Source organism: Hydractinia symbiolongicarpus, chromosome 6 (genome assembly GCF_029227915.1).
Source record: "Hydractinia symbiolongicarpus strain clone_291-10 chromosome 6, HSymV2.1, whole genome shotgun sequence".
Lineage (NCBI taxonomy): Eukaryota > Metazoa > Cnidaria > Hydrozoa > Anthoathecata > Hydractiniidae > Hydractinia > Hydractinia symbiolongicarpus.
The window spans coordinates 25,240,054-25,249,045 of record NC_079880.1 but is presented as its reverse complement, the minus strand read 5'-3'; the positions used below and the strand labels follow the sequence as shown (position 1 = coordinate 25,249,045).

The 8,992-nt window shown below is 34.7% G+C and overlaps 1 protein-coding gene across 1 annotated transcript; it reads left to right on the top strand.

Moving 5' to 3' along the window:
* Window positions 1-158: 158 nt before the first annotated feature.
* Window positions 159-7,875, top strand: LOC130647804 (polyadenylate-binding protein 4-like). Its single transcript, XM_057453785.1, has 7 exons — window positions 159-607; window positions 3,101-3,413; window positions 3,729-3,963; window positions 4,867-5,005; window positions 5,282-5,589; window positions 5,683-6,087; window positions 7,061-7,875. Exons 1-7 carry the CDS (start codon window positions 412-414, stop codon window positions 7,346-7,348), a joined length of 1,884 nt encoding a protein of 627 aa, XP_057309768.1. The 5' UTR covers window positions 159-411; the 3' UTR covers window positions 7,349-7,875.
* The last annotated feature ends 1,117 nt before the right edge of the window (window positions 7,876-8,992 follow it).

The window sequence follows — 8,992 nt, the reverse complement described above, 5'->3', positions numbered from 1 at the left end:
AGTTTTTAGACATGAATTTTATGTTTACGACGAAACAAAAATCTATATGTAAAGGAGTATTTTTAAGTCCGTTATTTTTATATTTTAGTAAAGTCCTGGGAACAAGGCTGTTGTACCCAGACTCCTGATATAACCATGATGTGTCGAATCAGCATCTTTGCAGTTCCTCTCCACTTCATTTGCAGTTACGCTAACTTTGTGTTAAGTTGTAGGTTAAGGTTTTGTCGTGCCGACGCCTAACCTTAAATGTTTTAAAAAAAAAATTACAAAAAAAATATAAAATTACAGAAAAAACAAAAAAAAAAGAGTAAGAAGAACAACGATTTTAACTTCCAAAGAACCAGTATACGTAACCAATTTATATACAAGAATTTCTAAAGTTTTTATTCGCGCTCAAAATTTATCTGGAAAATGAACCAACAAGGAACACCAAACTATCCCATCGCATCTCTTTACGTTGGAGATCTGAATCCTGATGTTACTGAAGCTATGCTGTTCGAAAAGTTCAGTGCTACTGGTCCAGTGTTGTCCATACGAGTTTGTCGTGACTTAGTCACTAGAAGATCTCTTGGCTATGCATACGTAAATTTTCAACAACCAGCAGATGGTAAGATATGCGTATAGAGCCTTTTATCTCCTTTCTACACTTTTTTCCACTGCTTTTTTTACTGCACAAAATCTTGTCATATTTTTATCATGCACAATACTTGTACCCATGTGCAATCAAAAGATGTCTTTTAAAAAGCGATTTTTAGAGTTAAAATCTTTTCAGCAAAATAATGTGCTTTAAGTGGAGTTATATAGGGTGTGGCACACATTGGTTTTTAAAAATTAGCATCACAATGATGGTACTGGTTTGAAGGGTGCTGACTCCAGAAAAAGACGTAAAAATGAGTTTTTCAGGGGAGTTTAGGGTGTTTAAAAAAAGTCTCTACCCAATGTAAAAATAAAGAAAACATTTTGGTTGTAGTAATTTAGCATGTTCATGTTTTATTTTAGAACCCTGCAGGGCCTTTATACTAAGTTACAAAAACACATAGTTTCTGTCAACCTTACTTTGCAAAAGATGCCTTTTCTCGTGAAAGGACTTTTCCTTACTGCTTTATTTACAACAGGACATAACTCCTGATATTTCCCTTGTATATTCGGCGATTCGGTTCAGCTTTGTTGCTGTAGTGAGGATTGACATTAAATTGACGAATCACATTTGTGCTACATCCGCCATTTTGGAAAAATGCTAAAAAACCTGGAAATTGAAGAATAATTAGCTAACGAAAGGTAACTACAATAAAAATCTGTCTGGAAATGATGCTTAGCTTTCTAGACTTTGCTCCAAAAAATTATCTGCTTAAACTTGCTAACATTGTTCTTTAAACTGAAAATTGTTTCTAGCTCTGCACTCTCTTCATTTAAGTACAGAAACTTTTCACCTGCAAAAAAATTGTTATGACGTCAAACCGAATCGCCGAATGGGTAAATTTTCGTTACACTAACTTTTAATTTTTTTCCTATACTAAAAAGATCTTCATTGCACCTGATAGTTCTAAACAGAGTGCTTTACATAATTACATATATTTTACAGCTCAGGTGAGTATAGCTTAGAAACATGCTAGAGTGTTGCCTCTGAAGTTTAAGTTACCTATCAATTTTTCTCAAGAAAAGCATGGGCCAAAAATTATTGTTATTTTGATGCTAGTTTTAGAAATATGATGTATGTCATTCTAGTGTGGTTTTTCGGTGCTGTTGACAATTTTGTTTTAATTCTAATGACAAACTGCCTATTGGGGTGAATGAAGAGGAAAAATTTATACCGTATGTTTAAATGCTGATACACCAAAATATATTTTAATGGCCATAGTATATTGTTAGATATGGTACGCTTTTAGCACTGATAACCAAAAATCTGTAAAGTTACTGCAAAACTTTGTTGTGCATCCACAGTCTCTCTTTAATGGTACAACAATCACTGATTTATCTTGCATGGTTCATAACATCTGGAGAGTCGTATCCTTGATCTCAGTAGTCTGAACTTTTCTTTTTAACTTTCATAACATAGTATATTTTGTTAGATGGCGCCGTAGATTAGTGGTTATAACTCTCGTATTCTGTGCGGGAGACCGGGGTTCGATTCCTCTTGACGGCGATTCAACATGGGCGAGTGAATGTTACCATAGCCCCGGGTTAACCCAAGCCATGTGAGAGAAATTGGGAAGATGGCACACTGTGTGGGCCGTTGGATGTTGCCGGGAGTTGTCTAGTAGAGCGCGGGCCCTAATTGGGTCTGCGTCGCTCAAAATGAGCATTAAATACTCTAGGACTCTCCATCTAAGTCATGGCCCCTCCTGGAAGTAATAGACAGGGTATATCCCTCGATATTTGTGAGGCTAGCCATGTAAAATACGCACATCTATTTATCTATCTATCTATCTAGATGCAGTATAATTTTGCACTTTTTGGCTAAATCTACAAAATTATTGATCCTTCTGAAAAAATAATAAAAAAAGACAATGTTGATTATTTATGAAATATACCAATTGAACAGATATCCATGTCATTTATAATAGAAGAACAAGAAACAATATTACTAAAATCCTAGGGTCATTGAAATGTCTTCTTTATTTGATGAAATAAAATTAGTACTGTTTCCAGCACTTGTAATCACTGTTGTTCGATGGCCACTGAAAGGCAAAATTTCACATTTGACTATCAGGAGGACTAATCAAATTGACTGACTTGTTTCTATCTTCAGCTAGACTAAAATAATCCTCTATTTTGTGTGTAGTGCATTATATATGATATGAAGTCAAAAAAAAGATCGTTAGTAGAGAAAGGGGATAGTAAGTTCATGGCCAACTTACTTTTTAATAGAGACATAACCTGATTGCCCTTCATTAATGTCAATCCAATGTCACATTGGACTGACATTAATGAAGGGCAATCAGGTCTGTCTAATATAACACATTGTGTTATGTTAGACTGGCTGTTATCTGGATAAGGCCTAAAAAAGGTTTGTTTCTTCTACAATGTCAACATTATCAAAAATTTCATTTTCTCATTTGGTTTACATTTATTGATATTATGAAAACCTTCTTTGTTTTAGCTGAACGTGCTATCGATACAATGAATTATGATCCTATTAAGGGTAGGCCATGTCGTATCATGTGGTCTCAACGAGATCCTACTCTTCGTCGATCTGGAGTAGGGAACATTTTCATCAAGAACTTAGACAAAAACATAGATAACAAAGGGTTATATGATACTTTCAGTGCTTTTGGTAATATTTTGTCATGTAAAATAGCTACTGATGGAAAGGGCTCTTCCCGTGGTTATGGATTTGTGCATTATGAAACAAAGGAAGCTGCTCAGGAGGCTATCGCAAAAGTTAATGGCATGATGTTAAATGACAAAAAAGTGTAAGTTTATATTTTAATTTGTATCTATCAATCTGCTGCCATGACCCAAAAATATCCTGTTGTCCTAATCAGGGAATAATGTAGTCACTATGTAGACACAAAATTGGTTTCCTACAAAGTCGATACAGTATTTTTCAGTATTAACTAGAATTATAAGTTAACAATGAAATTGTATTTAAATGTAGAATATAATATATATGTAATAATCAGGCATTAATTTCTTTTAAAAATACTATCTCTAGTTAAATTTATTAAACAACTACTAATTTTGAGATACATTAACAGATTCTAAACCGTTATTTGTTTCTATTTTAGATTTGTTGGTGAGTTTATGTCGAAGAGGGAACGACTTGAGAAACTTGGTGATCAAGCCAAGAAATTTAAAAATGTTTTTGTTAAGAACTTTGGTGACACCCTTGATGAGGAGAAGCTTCGTGAAATGTTTTCCACCTGTGGTGAGATAACTAGTTGTGTCATCATGACTGATGAAGAAGGAAAATCAAAAGGATTTGGATTTGTCGCATTTGAAAGCCACGAAGCAGCTGATAAGGTAGTGTTCTTAATTTAAAAGTTTGTATTTTAAATTGCATGTATTGTAACAAATTACCTTACCCCAAATCTTAACATTGAATAAAAAAATGTTGATTTGCATGCAGATTCCTAGTGTGGGGGAGGTATAAATTGCTTGTCCCTAGCCTGTGTTCATATAATTGGAGTTGTTCATTCATTAAAGCTTGGTTTCCAATAACCAAATTTTGTTGCACACAGAGGTTCACTGTTACAACTTTTTTGGAAACACATGTTGTACAACAAAAACGAAACAAAAAATTTTGCACAACAAATGTTGTAGCAACAGTTGCAAAACAATTATGGAATTTTTGGAAACCAAGCTTCCGATGTGTTTAATTGCTCATTTTATTAACCCTGTTGTAAGTCAATGTTATGTGAACCTGTGACTTAAAACTACTGACTACTGTAAAACTACTGTGAATGTAAAAATGTGCTATTAAATATAAGATCGTAATTGATGCAGCATGATTTAACCTGGAATTCTTTGCAACTTTTGTAGCTTTGTTCTATAACATGTCATTTTTTCAGATCAAGTGTGCTGCTTTAAAAAGATGATTTTAATTTTATTTTCTCAGGAATAAATTTATTTGGGGTATTGCAAATTTTGTGCAATTGTATTCTAAGCATATAAATGTAGCTTATATTTGTATATTTGTATAGCTCCGAAAAAAATTTGGGACTTAAATTCTGATAAAGGGAAAATTCATATTTCTTCTTCTTGGTATTTCTTCTGAAAATTACCTACTTTTCAAAACCCAATATTATATTGCACTAGTAAATATATATCTTGTAAACTATGTGTATAATCGAAACATTTTATTTTGTATAAGACGTCGCTTGATCGCAACAAAAAGACCTTTGTTTATATATCACATGATTTTAGGCTGTTGACGATTATAACGACTATGAAATTCAAGATAGGAAAATAACAGTATGTCGAGCGCAGAAGAAGCAGGAGAGATCAATGGAACTCAAAAACAGATTTGAAGCACAAAAAATGGAACGAATTAACAGATATCAAGGTAAGAACTAAGAAATACGTTCAACAAAGAATTTTTTAGTTTTGGTACTGGAATTGTTTGATTTGTCGCTTTTTTTTTTGGATCATTCACCAAATTTGTATGAATTAATTTGTTTGTCTGGGTTATATATTAAGACATGCAAGTTAGAATAAAAACTGCTTTTAATTAAATTTGTATGTTTCTTTTACAAAAAAAACAATACGAGTTTTTAAATAAATTTCACTTCTACTATTTCTTTAATTTTTTTTAATGCGTAAAACATTAATGCATTTTTAGGAGTGAATCTGTATATCAAAAATCTTGAGGATGGCATTGATGACGAGAAATTACGTTCAGAATTTTCCACGTATGGTACTATTACAAGTGCTAAAGTGATGAAAGATGACAAAGCAAACTCTAAGGGATTTGGTTTTGTGTGTTTTTCATCTCCGGATGAAGCAACCAAAGCTGTTACTGAAATGAATGGTCGTATTTTGGTTACTAAACCACTGTATGTGGCTTTGGCACAACGTAAGGAAGAGAGAAGAGCCCAGCTTTCAACACAGTTTATGCAAAGAGTTGGTCCCCTCAGATATAGCGGCTCTGTAAGTTGCAGTCATTTTAAGTAACTAAGATTAGAGAAGTACTTCTCTACCCTCTTTGTTCTGTCACCTTGCTATAAAAAATTAAATTTTTAGGGTATGCCACAACAACCAGGATATTCCTTTCAAGGTGGCCAACCTGGTTTTTACATTCCGTCCATGCCACAAGGACAACGCGCTTTTATAACCCAACCAGTTAACCAGATGACTCGCCCAAGATGGCAATCACCCAGACCAATGAACACGTCTTATCCACCTGTGGGTCAGATGAGAGGTGCACGCCCTCCGCGACATCAAACCAACATGCCACGACGTGATGCACCCTATCAACCTGGAATGGGTGGACGTGGTGTACCAGGTCAGCAAATCATGCGTCCTGCAGGACCTCCACAACAACAGCAAAGAGGAGCTTACAAATTGACATCCAATACAAGAAATCAATACCCAGGCCAGGTCATGCAGCAAGCACCAGCTGAGCAAGCGCCTGTGCAAGTGATGCAGGTAATGTTTGTCTTCTAATAGCTTATTGCAATGCCCCTCAAATTTTAATTCTCTTTGAAAATTCTTCTCAAATTTCTCAAACTATCCACTAAAAGTCAATTCCCCACTTAAGTCACATTTTAGCCTGTTCTGTGTTTTAATTTTCAAAATTCATAGAAAAATGTGACATAGGTACAGTTATAAATTGTTCTATACTCATGACATTACCATTAAAATCTATCCAAATATTATTTTTTTGAAAAATATTAAAACTAGTCGGTGGCCTGTGGATAAATCCAAGGGTTTGTCTGTCCATTATTTATTGCATTTTGTGTGTCTTGCTGATGCAGTTAAGCCACAAGTAGCTCTGTAATCTGGTGTTGAATGCCATGTTGAACACTTAATGAAGCCTTTTTGCACATGTTTACAGTAATGTCATAAATTGAGTGAAACGCACACACTTAGTGTAACCCTTTTTGAAAAAAATTAATACAACTTCAGTTTAAAAAGAAACTTTAAGAATAGAAGTAAATGCGGCTACGTTTGCATCCCAAATATTAAATTGGTTTGTTTAGGATTTGTACATGGTTCGAAAATATATTCATTTAACATGCGAAAACATGCAGAAGATTAATATTCCTGTTTCCAAACGTAATTGGCCTTTGTAGAATGTTCCCGTTTGTTGGGTTCTTTCCTGAAAGTCCGTAAAAATCGGCTTCTGCAGAGTCTTTCCGAAATAAAGCTGCTGCAAAAGTCTTGGACACACGGAAATACGGCTATTGTTCAAGGGATTTCCTAAAATTTCCTGAATTTTACTTATGAAACCCTCCTTTAATCTTCAAAAAACAGTCCAAGATTCTTTTCAAATCCTCAATTCTTAAATTTGTCTCTAAAAGCTTGATGTTGGTAATAAATGTAAGGCAGTTGCAACCTTTTTGACAATAATAGACTTACGGATCTGTTTGTCTTATCTGACTGCTGTATATTTTTTTAGGGTGCTCACGAACCTTTGACTGCATCCATTCTTGCTACTGCCACACCCAGTGAACAGAAACAGATGATTGGCGAACGTTTGTTCCCACTTGTCCAAGAATATCGACCTCAGCTAGCGGGAAAGATTACTGGAATGTTGTTAGAGATTGACAATACTGAGTTGCTGCATATGTTAGAGTCTCGGGAATTGCTAAGTTCCAAGGTGGAAGAAGCAGTCCAAGTACTTCAAGCCCATCAAGCTAAAGAAGCGGCTGCAACTGCTGCTGGTACGGCTGTAGAAAAGAAGTAAAAAAACGTTCTTCTACCAACCAGGCATGTTTTTTATTTTAATGGACAAGTGGAAGAAATATGGTTTTAAAAGAATACAAGATTATTTTGAAAAGTGAAATGCATTATAGTTAAGCTATCAGTTAATACAAAAAAAACAACTTGTCGAGTTCTTATCTCAAATGTAGTTGAAGTGGCATTTTTAGGTAGTTAGCGATAAGTTGTTGTTGAAGTATCGTATTTATGATTCAGTGTCTTAAATGCGCACCCTTTCTGATTGTGTCTCGTGCTAGTGGATTTCTTTTGTTAGGACTCCTTGTGTTCTCAGAGATTTGTTTTTGTTTGTAAGGAAAAGTTATTTTGAAACGGAGAGTGTTTTTCAGGGTTGATGTTTTTTATAGGAAGAAAACTGTCTTGAGAATTAAAGTTTGTGTGTACTAATGAATGTCTAGAACGATATTTTATTACGGGAAAAGTTATTTCTTCTATATGCTTGTGAAAGTGATGAAAACATGCCTGTGTTTTTAAGTAAAAGAATATTTACTCGAATGTCGTGTTTTCTTTTTTCATATATTGTTGACAGATCGATTTTTGTCTGTTTAACCTGCTCAACCAAGGCAAACAATGATTAAGAATTGGGTAGTTGTGTCCAACGGATACTTGACCAATTATGTACTTATACTTTGAGAAGTACTTTTATGGTTAGACACGATGCTTGACGTACCAGGTTACTTTTGGTGATATTGTTACCCCTAAGGCGGGCGCAAATAAACTTTGTATCTAACAAGCGTATGCCAAAAGGGTTTAGCAGAAATGGAGACAAAACGGACAGGAAGAGGGAGAGTTATCAGCCGTAAACAGACTTTCTTTGCCGTAGTTTTTTCTTACCGTTTTCGTTGCCTTTTTCGGTAGGTAGTTTATATAAAAAGCAGCTTACAGCACCCTCAGTATTTTTAGGAGGGAATTTTTCTGCTTTTACTGAGAGATAACCTTAAAGAATTACAAAAACTTCAATTTGTTTTCTCGAGGACATAGGAAGAGCGGTTGTAAGAAAAACGGACATGTGTGAAACAAGGAAGGAAAGAAGGGACTAACAAATCGACAGATTTCTGCGGACATTCTTTTTATAGATGTTTCCTAACCAGGATTTGTCTCGCTTTCCAATTTTCTTAGAAAAGATTTAACTCGAAGGCCTTTGTCATTTCAAGTGGAGAGTCGAATGGTAAACTTCGCACGACTGGTTTTGGAAACACGAGAACCGACTTCGGGTAAAACATCATTGCTTTAGTTCACGGCTAGGGAAAAACATTGCTGTTATCGTACTATATATATCAAGCAGCTCGCGATGTGATTTCGTAGATGTTTAAAAGTAATGTTCGGAGTTGTTATATATTCCTTCTTTACAGCGTTGACCGTTTAATACATGATCAGAACCCCGAAACTCACCAGTTGCTTTTTTGAATATTTATAGGCAAAGTGGCCATACAAACAAGCGAAGCTTTAATGGAATTGAAACGTAGAAAAAACTAATGATTCAATCCTCAGAAAATGTCCATAATTTTAAATCGCTATATTACACTTAAAATGGGCTACTGATGTAAGAAAAACAAATGTATGAAGCTAGCTAACAAAGGTTTTTAATATGTTCAGCACGTAGTAGGTGATC

Bases quoted from the DNA above. Each gene is read 5' to 3' on its own strand.
- LOC130647804 (XM_057453785.1), top strand. From the start codon at position 412: ATGAACCAACAAGGAACACCAAACTATCCCATCGCATCTCTTTACGTT. The intron at 3,414-3,728 runs GTAAGTTTATAT...TTTCTATTTTAG, and splicing joins ATGTTAAATGACAAAAAAGT to ATTTGTTGGTGAGTTTATGT. The intron at 5,590-5,682 runs GTAAGTTGCAGT...TTAAATTTTTAG, and splicing joins CCCTCAGATATAGCGGCTCT to GGTATGCCACAACAACCAGG.